At 41.7% G+C, this 19657-nt stretch overlaps 1 protein-coding gene across 1 annotated transcript; it reads left to right on the top strand.

The window, feature by feature from the left end:
- Positions 1-481: 481 nt before the first annotated feature.
- On the top strand, positions 482-19491 carry PIGZ (phosphatidylinositol glycan anchor biosynthesis class Z). The gene is made up of 2 exons (XM_044070718.1): positions 482-639; positions 16639-19491. The coding sequence occupies exons 1-2, from the start codon at positions 522-524 to the stop codon at positions 18225-18227; spliced, it is 1707 nt and encodes a 568-aa protein (XP_043926653.1). The 5' UTR covers positions 482-521; the 3' UTR covers positions 18228-19491.
- Positions 19492-19657: the final 166 nt, after the last annotated feature.

Here is a 19657-nt window from a genome sequence, read left to right as displayed (position 1 = left end):
TTTCCCACCTTTAATGTGACTGTACAATTCAATTGAAAAACAAACAAATCTGTTAGGGGAAAAAATGTAATGGTGTAATTTATCAATGATATTTTTCCTGCAGTGAAGCATTTTTTTTTATAATTAAAATGCATGAGCTAAGAAACAAGAATATGCCAACTTCTACATCCACATACAAACACTACACCAAATGATATTTGTGGACATGTAAAATACTGAGGAATATGCTTGTTACCTATATTTGGCTGTTGCTTTTCACAGCTGTCACAACTATGTATCAGAAAGTAGTATTTGTAAACGTGTTAGGATCATAATGCTATGTATTGCTTCCCACAATTATCATTTCCAAGCAGATGTTTGCATGATAAAATTAAGTTTTATGGGGTCCAAGTGCTTGGAAATCATATTATATATATATATATATATATATATATATATATATATATATATATATTTTTTTTTTTTTTTTTTTTTTAGATGACTTCTGAATTGTGCCAGCGCTAGTGAAAACTGTTGATAAAATGGCAGCAAGGTGGCTCTGGGTTCTTTTTGCCATTTTTCGGGTGCTGTGGTGCCTAGCTCCTCAGACAGGATACTTGCATCCAGATGAGTTCTTCCAGTCTCCTGAGGTTATGGCAGGTAATGATGTTTAATATGACTTTACCATGAAATACAGAGTATGACAACAGTAGATTACTTCTAAAAATGGTACTGTGCTCATATGGGAAAGGTATGTAATGTACAATTGTAGTTATTTTCGCTTATAAGTAGTTCACTCTGTTGACACTGTTTGTTTATCCCTTGGTACCATGGTCTTATAAGGCCCTGGACTGTCTTCACTTTCCATGTGTGATGGCTGTGCCCTATGCATCGTCTGGCTTGGAATGTGATTTTGTCAGGTAACTGTATCAAGTCCATCAGGAGATGATGGATTAGATTCTCTGCTGACAATTTTCATTGCAGTGATGGTCCATTTTGCTTTATTTTTCCCCACCCAAGGCTGTCACACACACACACACACACACACACATACACACACACACACACACAGCCCTTGAAAGCAAGCCTTGTTGGTGGATTTGCCTATCTTTTGATGTCCTCAGTATACTGCAATTCCAGTGTATTTTCAGCATCACTGTCATGCCCTAATGGAGAACAGAACTGTCTCTGCTTCTCATCGCTTAAAGTGGAGCATTTATTTTGGGATGTGCATTAACACATTAATAGTGACTTTAATTAATTTTTGAGAATTAGCAGTAGTGACTGTCATTTTTTTTAATGTAAAAATGATAAATTACAGATTGAAGCTGCATGTAGTAGTAATGCACATTGCAAAGAATGTAACTGACTTCTGCAACCATGTGCTGTCACATAATGCCTTGCAAAGTATTGTGGTTGTTGTGAAAAGGGTGGGTTATTTTGGATCATTAATGTTTGTCTTTTAAGTTATTAATTAGTATATTTATTATTTTAAACATTTTTGAAACAGTACAGACGACATACCATTCCAAGTTACCTCTGACTTCTCCTACTGCTGCTTGTTTTCATGAGTACCACCTCTCAGAAAGATGCCTCATTTGAAATTGTAGTGTCAGGAAAGTGAGGTATCATGTATTTTCCATTTGTACATGTCTGTAAATAGAGCTTAGATCACAGGACACCATCTACTGTATTCTTACTCACTATGAAATAGTGGATGTTCTTCGTGTTTCACTGTTGCAGTCATTACATTTGGGTAATCTGCTGGCAGGTTGCCCTAAGTCGGCCTGAATTCCAAAGTCTTGGGTCCTGCGTCGGTTGCTGTCTCTTCTTCCATGACGTCAGGTCGTCAGGGGTATAAAACAGGCAGCCGATGCCATTTTCTTTTGTCTTTCTTGCCGAGCAGTGCCTGAAGCAGAAGCAGTTTGCAAGTGCCAATCGGCCGACTCCTGAAATTTTCGAATTCGAGTTTCAGAACCGAAGTTTTCACTAAAGCTAAGTACCCCGTTGGGGAAACTTTTTCTTGCTCCATACCGATGTCAGTAAAAGTTAATAATTGCATTACTTGTGGGAAGCAAATACCTCATAAGGATTTCCATTTATACTGTATTCCTTGCCTAAGCCCTGATCATAGCGTGCCTAGCTGTCGGTTTTGTGCTAGATTTAACCAATGCACTATTAAGCGTCGGTATATCTTTGCTTCAAAATATTTTGGAAACAGATTTAACTATCCTGAAATGTCATCGGATAGCAATCCGACTATCGGAGTTCACAAAAAACGCAAAGAAAAGGACAGAGACAGACCGTCGAGGTTCAAAACCGATGACGAAGCTTCTTCTAAGCCAGTCGCCGGTTTGCTGGTACTCAGTGAGGTGCTTTCGCAGCCCCTGATACCCGCAACTTTTGAGTCGCAGGCCTCTACCGAGACCCATGTGGAGTCTGGCACGCTGCGAGATTCTCAAAGTATTGTACCAGCAGATGTCTCTCCCTCGGATGGATCCGGAGCCGCTGAGCAGGCACCGGCTTCTGAGGGTGTCTTCAGGCCACAGCATTTCTATATAAAACCAATGCCAGCTTCAAAATCAAAGACAAAAGCATCTTCTAAAGCTAAAAAAACGACGCATGAGCCACATGCTCAGGCCTCTATGCCCAAAAAGCAGATGATCAAAATGGCTGAAGACCTAATTACCTTGATCAGGGGTTCCCAACCCCCTCTTGATAAGAGACGTAGGCAAGACACTGATTATGACTCTTCAGATCAGGTTTCTATTTCTTCTGATTCCTCTTCTGATCAGGAATTTTCTATACCATCCTATGAGGATTCGGATGCAGAGGAATCTATCCCATCTGCATCTCCTCCTGAAGATTATTCCTTTGTAGAAACCTTGCATACTTTGAGGGAGCATTTTCACTGGGAGAATCAAGATTTCTCAGAATCAAAAAAGAGGCTTAGGGATTTCCTTCTTCTCCCTCAGCATAGGCCTTCAGCCATACCTCCTGTTTTAGACATTGTGGATGATGTGTTTTCGGAGTCAAGCTTGACTCCAGACTCCTTACCTCCAGCTCCTAGCAAGCCAGACAGATATTACAGGGTTCCTGACTCACACAAATTTTTATTTAAAAACCCTGCTGCTGACCCTGAAACTATTTCACAGGGTCAAAAAGGTGTAAAGGCCTCAACAGCAAAAAATCCTGCCCCCTCTGATAGAGATTCCACGGCACTGGATAGATGGGGAAAGAAGGTTTATACATCTGCAACCTTGGCAATTAGGGCCTTAAATTGCCAGTTTCATATGCTTAAGTATCAACAGCATGTTATGGGATTACTGAAACAGAAAATTATGTTGATTTCTGAATGTGTAGAAAATAAAGAATTTCAGGAATTATTGCATGCAGCAGCAGAACAAGTTTGAAAGCATACTTTGCAATGTGGTTTTGATTCCTTAGAGGCCTCCTGCAGGGCCGCAGTTACTGGATCTGTGATTAGAAGGCATGCCTGGCTAAAAGAGCAAAATTTGCCTGATCATGTTAAAGCTAAATTGCTGGATGCACCTTTACAGCATGATACTCTGTTTGGTATTAAGGCAGAAGAGGTTTTAAAGAAAATGGAAAACAAAGCTAAGTCTATGCAAACTGTAAAAGACTTCTTACAAGTGCAGCCACCAATATTCAGTAGACACTGGCCTACAAAAAATTGGTCCTTTCCTGTGTCCGACAGAGCTCTACAGGGCAAATCCAGGTGCCCTAAAGGTTCTAGATACCAATTTTAGGATTCTTACAGGGCAAAGCAATGGGGTGCCGCTACCTCCAAATCTGGAGGAAATAAAATGCAACCCTACAGTAAACAGTCTTAATGACTTCCCTCTGCCATCACCAAGCACTTATCTTTTGGCAGCTCCCTTGGGGGAAAATTATCACTTTATGCTCAAAATTGGCAGTTAATAACCCAGGGCAAGTGGGTATTAAACATAGTATCCCAGGGATACATATTCCACTTCCACACTCTGCCAATTCCAAACGGTTGGCCAGATCTGCCAAAAAATCAATGGGCAGAGGCACAGAAACAAGTTACATCCCTCATGGATATGGAGGCTATTCAGCCAGTGCCAGAACAGGAAAAAGGACAAGAGTTTTACTCAAGACTGTTCTTGGTACCCAGAAAAGACAAGGCCTGGCACCCAGTACTGGATTTATCAATTTTTAACACATTCCTGGACGTTCCAAAATTCAAAATGCTAACTTTGCAACAGCTTCTGCCCATGCTAGGCAAGAACGCTTGGCTAGTGACTTCAGACTTAAAAGAGGCATACCTGCATATCCCAGTAAGGGAATCGTGCAGAAGATACCTCCCGTTTCAAGGCTGGCTTTATACATTACCAATTCTCTGCACTGCCCTTTGGCTTATCTACTGCACCCAGGGTCTTTACAAAGTACCTGGCACCAGTAATTGCATTTTGCAGACAAAGAAGTATACAAATCTATCCTTACTTGGACGACTGTCTCATTGAAGCAGAGAAAAAGGACATTCTTCTTCAGCATCTGGCGTTTGTGAAAAGGCTTCTAACATGCCTAGGGTACACAGTAAAAGAAAAGAAATCCCAACTGGTACCCTCTCAAAAGATAACATTCCTGGGTGCAAGCTTGAATACAACTGCCCAGATGGCTTTCCTCACTCCAGACAAAGACAACTATTTATTTCAAAAAGATGGCAACAAAAACCCAGTTATCTGCAAGACAAATTCTGCAGGCTTTGAGGTTCATGGCATCCTACATTCTACTGATTCCATATGCAAGACTGCATATGAGGAAACTACAGTGGTACCTAAAAAGTTTATGGAGTCAACATTGTCACAGTCTGGAAACAATGATTCCTCTCATTCCCCGCCTACAACAGGAGTTTCTTTGGTGGGCAGAGGCAAGTCACCAAAACATGGGACCATCTTTCACTCTACCCCCTGCCAGCCAAACCTTAACTACAGACGCATCAGACTATGCATGGGGGGCCCACCTGGCAGGAAGATGCATTCAGGGCATATGGACCCCAAAACAAATGCATCTGCATATCAACCAAAAAGAGATGTTAGCTGTTCAAAATGCCCTAACAGCCTTCAAGGACTTACTTCATCCAGGACAACTACTGATAAAGACGGACAACACCACGGTTATGTGGTATAAAAACAAGCAGGGGGGCACACACTCATACCCCCTTTGCAGACTAGCCATGGCATTGTGGGACACAGCCTTGACTTACCAAGTACATCTTCAAGCTCAATTCCTGCCAGGAAAGCAAAATACTCTGGCAGACAACTTAAGCAGAAACATTATGGACCCTCACGAGTGGAAACTGGATCCACAAGTCTTCAGCATGATAACAAAGAAATGGGGGAACCCGGACATAGACCTATTTGCCTCTCCTCGGAATTATCAACTGGAAAAATTCTGCACAAGGACTTATCACAGACAAGCATGGAAAGAGGGTGCCCTATCCTTCAGTTGGAAAAACCTGTCAGTTTATGCTTTTCCTCCTCTGCCTCTTCTTCCCAAAGTCATACTAAAGGTCAGACAAGAAAAAACAAAAATGATACTAATTGCCCCGGACTGGCCCCACCAACACTGGTATCCAATCCTAAGGAATATGTCTCAATTCCCAGTTTGGCCTCAGATACCCCACTTACTGTCTCAGCAAAACAATCAGATCCTGCACAATCAGCTCCAAACACTGAACCTGGCAGCATGGCTGATCATGTAATTATTCAAACAACACCTCTCAGTAAATCTGTGATGGATGTCATTTTGGAAGCCAGAAGACCTAGTACTATAAAATCTTATGCTGATAAATGGAAGAGATTCTGTGCTTGGAACCAAGCACAAGGAACTGACACAGCAGAGTCAAACATTCCTCAGATTTTACAATACTGGACTGAGATGTTTGACAAAGGCCTATCTTTTTCTTCAATAAAAATCCATGCCTCTGCCATCTTGGCTCATTACAACACAGAGCCACTGATCTTTTCTCACCCTTTGCTAAAACAATATCTTAGAGGGGCCAAAAATTTAAGGCCTCCCAGAAGATCACCAATTCCTGCATGGGACCTGAATTTTGTGTTGGAAAAGCTCACCCTGCCTCCATCTGAACCAGCTGCTACTGCAGATATAAAGTTTTTATCATGGAAAACAGCTTTGCTCCTGGCAATTACTTCAGCAAGAAGGTTTCCAGAGCTACAGACCCTCATGGCTGTGGAGCCTTTTATCATATTTTACCCAGACAGGGTTTCCCTCAGGACCAATCCTTCCTTTATGCCTAAGGTGGTTTCCAGTGTGGCTCTTAACCAAACTGTTCATCTGCCAACTTTTTATCGAAATCCGCAGAACAAGGGGGAGCGGATTCTGCATTCCTTGGATGTACACAGACAACTAAGATTCTACTTGAGCAGGACTAAAGCTCTAAGAAAAACTGAGCAGCTACTGGTGGCATTTGCTGCAGGATCAGAGGGAAAGGCTATTTCAAAGCAGACTATTTCAAAGTGGATAAGCCACTGCATTCGTTTCTGCTACTTACATCATGGTAAACTGGTGCCCAGGGGCATTAGGTCTCATTCCACTAGGGCTGCAGCTACATAAGCCATTTTTCTCAGAGGGGTACCAACCAAAGACATTCTAGAAGCTGCTACTTGGAGTTCTGTTCATACTTTTACAAAGCATTATCATTTGCCTCTCTTCTCTAAGTCCAGGGCAGGCTTTGCCACTGCAGTTCTGCAGGGCCTTATAGCCGCCCCTAATGCTGTTTAGCTCCAGCCTCCCATCCATAGCTTTGGGATTCTACCCAAATGTAATGACTGCAACAATAAAACATGAAGAACATAGTACAGTTGTGTACACTTACCATAAATGTAGATGTTCGAGTGTATTCACTGTTGCAGTCCAGGTTACCCGCCCGCCATCCCCCTTTTGTTCTGGAGCTTCTCTTTCCTTCACTATATTCTACAGCCTTTGTAGTGTATTTGCTTTTAGATGAAGGTAAAGTTTATGTTGTTGCATGTATATATAGTTTATATATTCTTATATATATATTTTTGCTCCCCATTTGGGGGGTACCTGACATCTGGGGCAAGAAAAAACTAAAGAAAATGGCGTTGGCTGCCTGTTTTATACCCCTGACGACCTGACGTCATGGAAGAAGAGACAGCAACCAACGCAGGACCCAAGACTTTGGAATTCAGGCCGATTGAGGGCAACCTGCCAGCAGATTACCCAAATGTAATGACAACAACAGTGAATACACTCGGGAATCTACATTTATGGTAAGTGTACACAACTGTACTTTCCTGCCCAGGCCTTGCTTTTATTGTTACTGCGAAAGGTGGGGGAACTCTGCAGTGTGCAGCAGGTTATTACCCAACCCCCCATCGTGAGATGCAGTTTTGTCAAAGTGCCAAAAGTAGAACACATAAATTGTCCCAGCCCATGGGTAAGCTGGACCTCTTAGTTTGTGTGTAGATCTGCAGTGCATTTTCTAATTTTTGTTCCTCTGTCTGAAAAAAAAACATCCTTCTGAGAGCTTACAATTAGAACAGCAGCACTTTTGGGGTTGCAGAATAGTGAATATTAAAATACAGCATTAAAAGTCAATAAAAAACACACATCCAGATGTCCCTTTAACTTTATTATAAAAGGCTTAGTAACTCAATTTGTACATTTGTTTGGTTTTGTTCTTTCATTTAGGAAAGATGTTTTTTAAATCCTTCCCTTTTGGAACTAGAAAAGTGCATTGCATTACAGGTGGAAACTGCTAAAGTTGTTTGAGCAGCGACATCTGAAAGAATGTGGATTTTAGCCATTCCTAATGTGATGTTGTAGATGAGTGATTTAACTGGATGGGAAGTGTTCTGTAACCTATATCTTGTTGAGCCTTATTGTAGTTCTGTAATTAAATAATACGTAAAACATGCCTGTCCATCTACAGTAATTACTTAATTAATTGTAGTGAGTCAGAGTCAGTTTCAGAAACACTGGGCACAAAGTAGATGCACTTGGGGTGGGATACCATTCTTTCACAGGGTACCACTCACACACTTACTTAGTTACAGTGTAGCCAATTATTCTAAGTTACATGTATTTGGAGAAAACAGACGTGGATAAGGAGACAACATGCAAACTTCAGGCAGTAACCAGAAGTCGATATCGAACTGCAGACCATGGCACTCTGAGGTGACAGTACTAACCACCACTTTTAAATATGTTTTTTCCCCCCTCCAAGGAATCCTGCCTGATGGCTCCACTACCTACACCCAGTCATCCTATTCTTGTTGTGGGAGTGGGAGGTGGGCATCCTCAGGTTAGGTGAAAGACATAGAGCCCATTTGTTCTTGCCTAGGAAGCCCAACTGACCCATCCATTCCCCAGCAGCAAGAGCCAGGTGGTAAGGAGCAGATCAGATAGCCAGTCCATTTGAGTGGCCTACCTTAGGCTGCCTGCAAACTTGTAGTCGTTGCCTGGTTGTGGAATTTGTATGCTCCCACATTTTCTCCCATTCCCCAAGTTCAGCAGGGGAAGTCCCTGATCAGTGCAACTTGATCCAATGTGGCTGCTACACATGACAATACATCCAGCCACTGCTAGGTGTCACAAGTACCACAGGTCTAGTAGCCTCACTTCCCCTGTGGATGAACATGCTGGTGTCAAGTCCGCAAGCTTATGCTCCCTCATCTGGTTCCACAAATGCCTGTGCCACTAATTGTACACTAGTCATCTGAGCTGTAGTCAACGTTTTATCCTTATACACCACAGGGTGAGGTCTTAAAATATATTTTGGTATATTATTTGCATAAGATTCACATTGGTCAAGCCCTCCCAAAGCCATTTTACATTATGTTGCTTTTGTGGGGAAGGAAGAGAAACTTATGGAATATATCAATCCTGTTTGCTGACTTCTATGTCTAACTAATTGCATTCACTGTTGAACTTTGCGGCTTAAAACCTTTTGAATTACTGTACATTTTGACCTTTATTAAGAGCTTCATGAAACTTAGGTCTTTTGTTATGACAACTGGCAGCAGCTATGCTACATATTCAAGCATAAATTTGTCTGTGGTTATTATTTTGTTAAATTGTTGTAATCTGACAGAATTTTCTGGTAAAATGTAACCTTTGATGTTCTGTAGTCCTATCTCGCCTTCATTTTTACATATGGGTTCGGTGCTGATCCTCATCTCTGACTCAACCGATTACAAAGCTCAAAGACTCTTAGTTGGCTCGTGGCAAAGTAGGTATCCCATAGTGCACTAGTAAGAATCCCCAGATCTTGTTTGCCATGTCTACGAGTTCAGAAGTGCTTCTTGCTTGGCCGTGGTTAAGTTGCATATTTTTCATTATTATCGTAGTTTTACTGATATTTCTATATATATAATAGCTTAGTTTACTTAGTCTTAGTGATAGTTTTTCATAGGTATTAATAAGTAGAGTGTTTTTGCTAAATTTACTTAGTGAATAAATAAAATGGAACTGGAGCGAAAGTAAGATGCAAATAAGTAAGTCCCAAATACGAATCCACAGAATTTATTTCTGAACAAATTTCAAACAGATAAGCGCTTTCGCTATAGTAGCTTCATCAGATCTTATGATAAATTATGTAAAACACAGCACTATATATAGAAACCATTAAACCAATCAACCTATCAAATAGATATACATTAATTAGTTTCTCTGCTTAAGGGTGTAGTATGTGGTGAAATAGAACATCAAACGGCATTGCGAAATGCTCATAAAACAATAGCATATAAAAGACATATCTATATGTACACATGTGTATAAAAAACATACATATAAAAACATACAAAACATACGTATAAAATATAATAAATATATATATATATGAAGGGATATAAAATATATGTATATGAAATATATATATATATATATATATATATATATATATATATATATATATATATCTATAATTCATCTAACGTGCCTACGCTGCCTCAACCTGGGTTTAATTGAGGCCCTTTCATTAAGACCTGATCCTCTATCAGCTCTTAATAAAACTATCCAATCACTTTCTTTACCCTCAGTGTAGGTCCTAATATCGTCCCCCCTCCTGTTTGGGGTTATAACCTCCAAAACTCTAAACAAAAATTCATGTCCAACATCATATGAAGCTACATGCTTGGCTAGAGCATTATGTAGTGTGCCCTTCTTGATATGATAGACATGTTCTCTCATCCTATCTCTAAGTGGGCGATTAGTCTTACTCACATAGAAGGATGAGCAGAGTTGGCAAACAGCTAAATATACTACATGAGAGGTCATGCAGTTGGCATCCACATTCATATTAAAAACCTCATGTAGATCAGGGTGGAAAAATTGTACAGTGCTATCTATGAAAGAGCAAAAATTACAATGACCACAGGGCTTAGTATAACCAGTCTTCACAGGATACTTATCAAATTTTGGATAACACAGTATCCTTTTTAAGTTATTTTTGTTCCTGAACAAAAAACAGGGTACATCCCCTACTATCTCCTTCAAGTCATCATCAACCTGCAGAACGCACCAGTGCTTGCTAACAATCTCCTTAATTTTAAAATTATCAGACGAGAAAAAAATCGAAAACTTCACATAGGGCTCAGTGCTTTTATTCTTAATAGTACTATTAGAGCTAACTGGTTCAAAATATGGTATGGCTATAGTGGAACGTAATTTTTGTGCTTCTTCCAAGTGGGAGTTAACCTCATCCACACTATATCCCCTATGTACTAGCCTACTTCTCAAACTATCTAGCTCATTACTGAAACCTTGATACATGGGATTCAGCCTAGAGGCCCTAATCGACTGTCCTTTCATAATGTTCCTAAATACAAAAGGTGGGTGCATACTTGACCTCATAAGTAATGTATTAGAGTAGCAGGCCTTACGATGAACAGGCCCGTTTTTTCTACTCTATGTGGTATCCTTCTGTGTGCTAGTTTTTGACATAGTTCCTATTACTGTAGGTCCGAGTTTGGCTTAGGACCTTGTTTTTGACTAGTTTTCAGTAGTTTAGTATATTGTGTGCAGTGTCAGTTACTATTTTCTATAGTTGCCTGTGGTTTGAGATTTTTGGTATTTCTGACTTAGCTTTTTCCTGCAGCTAGGTCAGTTTAAGTTAGAGGATCTAGTCCTCTGTTTAACTTTTGAATCTTTACTCAACAGGGCTAGGCCCATTTAAGTTAGAGGACCTAGTCCTCTGTTGTTTTGTCTTCTGTGTGCGTGCTGGCCCGTTTAAGTTAGAGGACCTAGTCCTTGTTGTAGGCTGTGTGTAACTCTTAAAGGGCGAGGCTCATTTAAGTTAGAGGACCTTGTCCTCTTTTCTTTCCCTTTCATAAAACTCTTAGTCATGTCGAAGGAATCCAAAGACCATAAACCTTCGGGTTTTAAAAAGTGCATTAAGTGCTCCCTAAAAATGTCAATTACTGATGGGCACAGTAGTTGTGTTTTCTGCCTCGGAGCCATTCACTTAAGGAAACTTGTTCTTTCTGTCACTCCTTCAGCACCAGAGTTCTCCAGGAAAGAAAGAACAAATTAATTCTGAAACGTCTCCTTAAGCCTTCTTTTGAGGAGGACTTAGCCAGCTCTTCATCATCTTCCAAGTCTCATTCATCAAAAAAAAAGAGAAGGTCAAGTCGACCAAGATACATTCTCTGACACTGACTAATTTGTCTGAACCTCCTCAGAAAACTATAAAATTGGATAAACCTTCTACCTCTTTGGCTCCACTGTCCTTGGAGCTGGTTGAGGTTGTCGATGTTGGCACTGCAGTATCTATGATGCCCCAAGTCTTTTGGAGCTGACTACTGCGAAACTGCATCGGAGCTGGTCCAGAGAGCTTTTGTTGGTCTCACTAACTTTACGATCCATCTCGGAGCCGATCGCTTTGGACCCGAGGGCTTCCTCCGTTTCCTCAGAACCGGGACTGTCTTCGGAGCCAGAAAAATCTGCATTTGAGATGATGAGCTTGCTGTCCCAGTCATCAGCTCCACACAAGGGTACCAATATTCGTCCCCCTCAAGCACCGACCTCTGTCTCAGCACCCCCTCTCTCTCTTGACAGCAGAGACCTGCAGCTTCAGGAGCCCCCATTGGGTGGCCCCCAGTCTTCCAAGACCTTCTCAGAATACCTTTCTGACTAGCCTCCTCGGAAGAGGACATGCAAGAGGAAGCATGTAGACTCCCCAGATGAGTCCGTCACCTCAGACTCTGACCTTGAGAAGTCAGAAGGGTCCCCCAAGTCGTCCTCTAATGATGTCTCCTTTGTAGACATCTTAGAGATCCTGAAGCAGAGAGGCGGCTGGCCCACTGTCATCCCTTCTGATGAGGAGTCAGTGTACCTGAAGGCTTTCAGGTCTCAACCTTCAGCCTCTTGGGTGTCTTCACCTTTTGATGAACTCCTGGACTTAGTTAGTCGAAAGGTGTGGGAAACTCTTTATGCCACGGAGCCAGTACCCAGAAGACCCAACAAATTTCTCTCGGCCCCTAAAGAGAAAGAGTTCTTGACCAAGGGTGTGCCTGTAGATGCCATGGTAGTGGCGGAAGCCACTAAGGAGGAACTAGCGGAGACTTCTACATCTGTCCATCCACTGAATAAGGAGTCTCAAACAATGGATTGATACGGGAAGCGTATCTTCTCTTCAGCGGCTTTTACTCTCAGATTGCTGAACTATCTCACACATTTTACTAGGCTTCAGAGAGATCTCCTCAAGGAGCTAGGAGATACTCTTCAAGGTACATCAACTGAAGGAGTCTCTGAGAAGATTACTGCTCAGTTGTCTACCTTAAACTCCATTGTGAACCCCTCCATGAAGCTAATCTCCTATGCAGCCATCAGAGCAAGTAGGGCAGCCGGTTCAGGAGGTTCCCTTAGGAGACACTCCTGGATGCGCTTGTGTAATTTTGTGGAGCCCTTCAAATCTACCTTTACCAACACCCCATTTGAAGGTTCTTCTCTATTTGGACCTAAGGTAAAAGATACATTCACCAGGTGTGAACAAGAAGGGAAAACTCTCTCTGCTGTGGGAGTACATTTTACCGTCCCTTCTAGACCATATCCCAAGGGTCGAAGAGGTGGTAAAATGTGGTTCAAGAAGTCCCAGAGATTTTTCCCGGACACACAAGGTGATTCCTCCTTCAGAGGCAGAGGAGCTAATGGTAGACGTCGCCCTAGAGGTGGGGGGGGGGGTCGGCAAAACCAGGGTGGCCACGATTCTTTTCGAGGCCGTCCCTATCAGCGCTCTTGATGTGGGGCCCAGCTGCGCTTCTCTGCAGCCAGTTGGGGGTCGCTTATCTTTGTATCCAGAAGCCTGGCTCAATATCACCCAAGGCAAGTGGGTACAAAGAATAATCACCAGAGGACACTCCATACCCTTCTTTCTTCCACCCCACACCCCTAAGAAGATCCCAGATGTTCCACCCAATCACAGGAATCAAGCAACTATAGAAGTTCAAAAGTTGCTTTCAAAGAGAGTCATCCAAACCGTCCCCGCAGACCAGATGGGATTTGGAACTTACTCCAGATTCTTTTTAGTGCCAAAATGAACAGGGGACTGGAGGCCCATTTTGGACCTCAGCAAACTAAACAAATCCATAAAGAAGGCCAAATTCCGAATGGTAACACTGCAGTCCATACCCCCTCTGTTAGGGAAAGACAATTGGATGTGCTCCATAGACCTCCAAGATGCGTACTACCATATAAAAATGGACAGTGCATCGAGGAGTCATCTACGCTTCCGGCTGGGAGCCAGTCATTACCAATTTCGTGCTCTGCCCTTTGATCTAACCACAGCCCCCAGGGTGTTCACCAAATGTATGGTGGTAGTGACAGCTCACCTGAGACATCGTGGATTCCAAGTGTTTCCGTACCTGGACGACTGGCTCCTGATTGCCACCACCAGGCACCTACTCCTACAAGCCAGGGATTCAACCATCCAACTTTGTTCCCAGCTGGGGATTACGATAAACTGGGAAAAGTCTGCCTTGTCACCCTCTCAATTTGTGACTTTTATAGGCGCAAAAATAGACACAGTCGCCATGATGGCTCGTCTCCCTGTAGACAGAATCCAAAACCCTCAGACAACAGATTTACAGCTTACTTCCTCTACAAAAAGTCAAGACAAAGACACTGCTGAAAGGGGGCCATGGCCTCTACCATAAATCTAGTTTCACTAGCCAGATTGCATATGCAAATTCTTCAATGGCTTCTTTTTTTCCAGTGGTCTCTTCAACAACTGTCTCTGTCACATCATATTCTCATAACAGAGTCTTGCAAAAAGGACCTTCGTTGGTGGATTCAGCCCATTCAGCTGACGAAAGGAACACCCTTCCTTCCTTGCCATCCCATTGCTACTGTGACCACTGATGCCTCCCAGATAGGGTGGGGGAAGCATTATCTAGGCAGGACTGTCCAAGGCACATGGCAAGATCTCAAGGCTCACCTGCATATCAGTGTCCTAGAGATGAGAGCAGTGCTTCTAGCATTGCAAACACTTCACGACTTTCTTCCCTTAAGGACGATAGCAATCCAGTCAGACAATATGTCAGTGGTATGGTATCTAAACAAGCAAGGTGGAACCAGATTTTGCCCCCTTTGTCAAGAGGCTCTTCATGTTTGGCAGTGAGCGATATCTTCCAAGTGCTTTCTAGTAACAACGCATATCCCGGGAATAACCAATGTGATAGCCGACAAGCTCAGCAGGGCAATTTTGATGCCTCATGAGTGGTCTTCGAATCAAAAAGTAGCGGAACAGATTTTCCGCAAATGGGGACAGCCTTACTTTGATATTTTTGCCAGCCCGATAAATGCCAAATGCAGCAGCTACTTCTCCCTTATCCCCCCTTCCGGGGGAGTCACTGAGAGACACACTTGTTCATGATTGGCCTCTGGGACTCTTTTATGCATTTCCCCCCTTTCTGCTCATATCGAAAGTGATCCAGAAAGCAAAGTTCTTGGGAAGCAAAATGATTCTAATCACTCCTTACTGGCCTCGTCAGATTTGGTTCCCCTTCCTCGGGCCTCATCTCCTAGAAGATCCATGGACTCTGGACCCAGTTCCAGACCTCTTGACACACATGTCAGGCTCCCTTCACCCCTGCCTCCAGACCCTCAACTTGACAGCATGGCTGCTCCACTTCCATCCATAGTCAGGCTTCATAATTTCTCACCTGCTGTGACTCATATCCTTACGTCTTCCCACAAACCTTCAATTAGGAAGTTATACACTAGCAAATGGAGAAGATTTTCTATCTGGGCAAAAGAGAAAAAAGTAGATCCTTACACAGCATCCATCCCTTTGGTGTTAGAATTTCTAACTGAAGCTTTCCATCAGGGATCAGCTGCCGCCACAATTAGAGTTCAACTGGCAGTGATATCAAACTTTCATTTGGGACAACATGAGCCTAATCTGATGGCCCACAGATTATGTAAAACCTTCCTTAAAGCTGCCTTGCTGAGACCTCCCTTTCAGGATCCTGTACCTCCGTGGGATCTAAATTTCGTTCTGTCCAAACTAACTTCCCCACCTTTTCAACCTGCACATTCGTGTCAATTGAAGTTTCTGTCTTGGAAGACGTTTCTAGTAGCCATCACATCTGCTAGATGGGTATCAGAGTTGCAAGCACTGTCAATCAAACCTCCTTATTTGATTTTTCATAAATACAGAGTTTCCCTTCATACAAATCCTTCCTTAATCCCTAAAGTTTGCTCTCAGACTAATCTGAACTAAACTATGGAACTGCCTGTATTTTTTCCTAATCATTCAAACAGTGCAGAATATACATTTCATCAACTTGATGTTCACAGACAGTTACAGTTCTACCTTCATAGAACTAAGGAATTTAGAAAAGCAGACCAATTGTTCATGTCCTTTTTCTGAGTCTAGAATAGGTCTGCCAGTCTCTAGAGTGACTCTATCTAATTGGATTTCCAACTGTATTTCCGTTATCTACTCCTCCAATGGAAAGAACCTTCCGTTTAAAACAGGGCTTATTCCACAAGATCCCTCTCCACATCTGCTGCCTTTCAAGCAAAAGTTCCATTTGACAGCATTTGTGCAGCAGCAACTTGGGCTACCTCTCATACCTTTGTTACTCATTACAAATTGGATTTGACTTCCAGGGGTAGAGCCTCCTTTGGTTCCACAATACTCAGGAGTATCTTCCCATGAACCACCTGAAAAAAAGGTGCTAGGGACGCTGTCCCATATGTAAGAATGAAGACGAAATAGGACTACAGAACATAAAGAAGTTATGTACTCACCATAACGTTCCATGTTTGTAGTCCATCACTCCCTTCATTCTTACGAACCCACCCAAATACCCCTGCCCTGAAGGATCTGTAGATAGGATAGTGTTACCTTTGGTAGGGTGGAGACCTTTCATTGTTGTTGTTCTTTCTGGATAACCTTTTCTTTCTCTCTGATAGTTAGCAGCAAACAAGATCTGGGGATTCTTACTAATGCATTATGGGATACCTACTTTGCCACAAGCCAACTAAGAGTCTTTGAGCCTTGTAATCGGCCGAGTCGGAGCTGAGGATCGGCTCCGAACCCATATGTAAGAGTGAAGGGCGAGATGGACTACAAACATGGAATGTTATGGTGAATACATAACTTCTTTTTTGTTTCTTTTGCAGGTGATATTTTAAATCTTCAAACTTATCGCCCTTGGGAGTTCAATACCAGCTTTCCTTGTAGAACAGCAGTTTTTCCATTGCTTACGTCTGGCGCTATGTTTTGGATGTTACAGTCCTTGCAGCACTCATGCTTGGGTATAGATGCCATCAGTGGTTATACACTGCTAATATTTCCACGACTTTGTATGACGCTCCTCTCTTTTATGCTTGACTATGCAGTATACCATTCAGCCCCATTCTGGAGAGCACATCAGTGGACATCTATGCTACTTCTTTCAGGATCCTATGTTACACTAGTGTTTTACACAAGGACATTGGCCAATGCAGTAGAAGGAATCTTGTTTGCCATGCTGTTGTTTTTAGTGGCAACAGACCTGAGAAATCACCGAGCAGCAACAAAACTCCCTAACAGCCACTTGAAGCATGCCAGTATGATTGGAATTGTAACAGTTGCTGGTTTCTTCAATAGGCCCACATTCTTGGGCTTTGCTGCTGCACCCGTTCTGTACTGGTTATCACAGGTCAGCACCGTCAACATGTCTCCCTTCAGCATTGCAAGATTTTTACAGAACTCTATGAAAATGGTACCAGCTGCTGTTTTTACTGCCATTGTATTTATTGTTGCAGACACATTGTATTTTAGTTCTGGAATACCACTGCATGGTGTTACCTGGACAGATATTACAAGCTTGTGGAAAGTTATCACCTATGTTCAGCATAATGTAGTTTTGACCCCCTGTAACTTTCTGATTTATAACTTGGATACACAGAATCTTGCAAAACATGGAATCCACTCTAGAGCTACTCATTTTATAATTAACAGCACTATGCTATTTGGAGTCCTGCATGTGTCTGCAGTAATATCTGGTTTGAAGATAATAAAGAATAGCATAAAAAAGAAAATAATGCAACAACAGCAGGTCACAAAGAAATCACAACGCAGTATGCCCATTGTCTCAGAATGTCATTCCCTTTTGTTATTGTTTTATTTTACTCCTTTAACACTTTTATCTCTGTTTTGCCACCAGGAGCCAAGGTTTCTTATTCCACTTATTGTACCACTTGCTCTGTTCATTGCATCACAGGGTGAAGTGAAATGGAAAACTGTTGTCATTTACAACATACTTGGTGCCCTTATGTTTGGCTGGCTGCACCAAGGTGGCATCATTCCAGGCTTGTCTCATTTAGAGCAGGTTATTCATTCCAGGGGTCAGGGTAGCCAGCTGCAGAAAACATTTATCTTTTATCATACCTACATGCCTCCCAGATTCTTGCTTAATACAGATAAAAAACATGATTCTGTTAAAATCATTGATCTTTTTGGAGCTGAGGAACAAGTACTTTGCCGTGTGCTAGAAGAGTTAATTCACAGTACTTTTCACTTAGGAGGATCTGAGAAAACCACAAACAGCTGCTTTTATGTTATTGCTCCAGGAACAGTTACAAACTCAGTTCAGAGCTGTAAGATCTTGTTTACAAATGTTTGGTCATTTTTTCCTCATGTAACTATGGAAGATTTGCCAGAACTGCACTCCTTGCCTGGTAATTGGCTAAGCCAGTTAAGCCTGTACATCTTTGAGGTGAAGTAGCATTGCTGTTGAGCAGTATAGAAAAGAATATACATATTATTTGCAGTTCATCAGTTAAGCAGTAATTCTGAAATGACCTGGCATTTCCTAGGAATTCACTACTTACTTATGATGCTGATTTCCCAAACTAAGACATCACTCCCAGCAAGGGGCTTAATTCTGTGAAAAAGCTGAAGCAAGATGAGCAGTCCTGGAGTCCACCAGTTCCCTCTGTTCAGGCAGGAAGATTTCCCTAATTTATGTATTACAGCACGCTTGCTACATGGATCTATATACTGCTCTCCCTCCTGAATTTCATGTAAGGGCCTGAGCACTCACCCTGTCTGCTTTCCCAAGCTTTTAGAGGAGAATGTCAGGTTTCCCCTAAATTAAGTCTTGCAGTATTACTCACTGCATGGATTGAACTATGCTCCATCCTGATCTTTATTTTAAGAAACTGAACTGTCCCCATATGGCATCCCAAGCTTTAAGTATGTGTAGGGTCCCTAAACTGACTACATAGTCAGCTACAAGAATAACATCTGATTGGTGATGAGGTGTTTCCATGTTCTCCCCTCTTAGTTTACAAGCATCCTAGGCAAGTTGGTATCTCTTTCTATATCATGTTTCTGAATCCAATTTATTATCTATTTTTACAGTGTCAAATTAATTTTGTATGAAGTACATTTAAACCCCATTGCATACGAACTGATTGTGCATTTACTTTTGTATTGCATTGCTTATTTGCATTTCCTTAGTGGCAGCCAATGTTACGGACTTTAATTCAATGTGAATTAATGCACATAGGTTTATTGTAATTCTAAATTCTTGTCTCTGTTGTATTCAATTGGTATGCTTGAAAGTATGTGCAAATGACTCTCTGCACATCCTTTCCTACTGCCAGATGGAATTCTGTAGGATGACCATAAATATGGTTCCTCATATAGCAGAAGAGTTCTGTAATTTCTTGGTAGCATTTATTCCCTTTAGCATTCTAGGTTAAAGTAAAATGCATTTTTTTTAATTCTGTAGTCATGACTTGACTAGGTTAAGTCAACCCAAGAATACCTGACATACAAATAATAATAAACCTGACTTATAAATAATAATAATTTTCACTTTAATTTGCAGCATACAGATGGTTAACTGGTAATTATAATTACATGCTAAGCTAGTTCATTTTAGACCCCATAGTGTGTTTGTTGAAAGATATCTAAAACATGTAAAGCAGATGCAATTCTGTCATTGCTTATGACTGACGCTATATAAAACAGTTACCCCATACTTTTAATGTATGTCATTTTCTTATAATTAGAGTGGCATTTTTCTTTTATTCTTGAAATTGGTATTTCTTTAATGCACTCAGTAGTAAAGCAGTTGGCTTAATTCTAGCACCAAGTCTCCATTTTGAGCCGAAGCACTACCCTGATATTGTATGTGGGACTAGCTTT

This window comes from Protopterus annectens, chromosome 4.part1 (assembly GCF_019279795.1).
Source record: "Protopterus annectens isolate FY-2018-M chromosome 4.part1, PAN1.0, whole genome shotgun sequence".
NCBI classification, from domain to species: Eukaryota; Metazoa; Chordata; order Ceratodontiformes; family Protopteridae; genus Protopterus; species Protopterus annectens.
This window is presented reverse-complemented; position numbering and strand designations above follow the sequence as displayed.